At 54.3% G+C, this 1,161-nt stretch overlaps 1 protein-coding gene across 1 annotated transcript in view; it reads right to left on the bottom strand.

Annotated features, from left to right (window-relative positions):
- The window catches only part of si:ch73-375g18.1 (kinesin-like protein KIF1C), a gene marked incomplete at its 5' end in the record, with an annotated part of 11,552 nt that extends 10,677 nt beyond the window's left edge, over positions 1-875 (bottom strand). The window contains 3 exon segments of the mRNA XM_048593579.1: positions 61-141; positions 486-561; positions 749-875. Of these exon segments, the coding sequence (XP_048449536.1) occupies positions 61-141; positions 486-561; positions 749-875 (284 nt within the window).
- Positions 876-1,161: the final 286 nt, after the last annotated feature.

The raw sequence follows: 1,161 nt of genomic DNA, 5'->3' as shown, positions 1-1,161 counted from the left end.
ACTCTCACTGGGGTACAGTGCCACACACACTGACTCTCACTGGGGTATGGGGTTCTGTTACCTGGTAATTCCATCCTTGATGTAATACAGGAGACATTCAGACATCAGTGGGTCCTCGTTTAAATTCACTAAGTGCGGGGTCTGCAATGAGAGGCTCTGTCAGCGAGCTGCCATACTAAAACTAACCCAGAGACCCTCTTGTCAGAATAGCACAGGGATGGACACCCTCACACACACTCCCCCCACCCCCTCGGAAGCAAAACAACCCCTTCATGGGGCACTTTTAAGTTCACCCCAAATTCCACACTATCCTGACTTGGAAATATATCGTCGTTCCTTCAGTGTCGCTGGGTCAGAATCCTGCAATTCCTCCCTAAGGGACATTGTGGGTCAACCCACAGCACATGGACTGCAGCGGCTCAAGGAGGCAGCTCACCCCCACCTTCTCAAGGGGGGCAACTAGGGACGGGGTGACTTGGACTGACCTTCTTTGGGGAGAAGACACCGACTGTCCCACCGTCTTCCCTGGTGGCCACACCCATCTCAGCCAAGAGGGCCTCCCTGAGAGAGAGAGACACACACAGTCAGTCATACAATGGCATCAGGCTTGTTCCTATTAACCGCATCCTACCCCATGGCACTCCCCTAACCTCCTCACCTCCCCCGGCTGAACCCCAGACCCCAGCCTTCCCCCTTCGGGCCAATCCCCAACACCACCCCTCCCCCTCCAGGCTGACCCCGACCTCACCTCTCCATCCGGATGGCCTCAGTTTTCCGCAGTTTCTGCTCCCAGGTTTCATTCAGCTCCTCGATAATCTTCTCCGTTTCCTGTAACCGGGAAATATCATCATTCCAATGAAGTACATTCCCATTGGCTGCAGCCGAGGGGGTGGGGAATGAGTGGTCACAGCAGGGGTTGGGGGCGGGGGTCGGGGGCGGGGGTCAAGCCAGAGAATTGTAGAGGTTTTGCAGCACTGTAGGCCCTTCGGCCCACTGTTTCTGTGCCAGTTATCAGCCATCTACCTATTCTAATCTCATTGGCTCATAGCCTTGTATGCTATAGCATTTCAAGTGCTCGGGTAAACATTTCTTAAATGGTTTGAGGGTTCCTGCCCCTTTCAGGCAGTGAGTTCCAGATACCCACCACCCTCTGGGTGAAAA

The sequence above is a fragment of the Rhincodon typus genome, unplaced genomic scaffold (genome assembly GCF_021869965.1).
Source record: "Rhincodon typus isolate 14 unplaced genomic scaffold, sRhiTyp1.1 hic_rhity00003168, whole genome shotgun sequence".
In the NCBI taxonomy this organism is placed as follows: Eukaryota; Metazoa; Chordata; class Chondrichthyes; order Orectolobiformes; family Rhincodontidae; genus Rhincodon; species Rhincodon typus.
The sequence above is the reverse complement of the archived record's forward strand: the minus strand, read 5'-3'. Positions and strand labels throughout refer to the sequence as shown.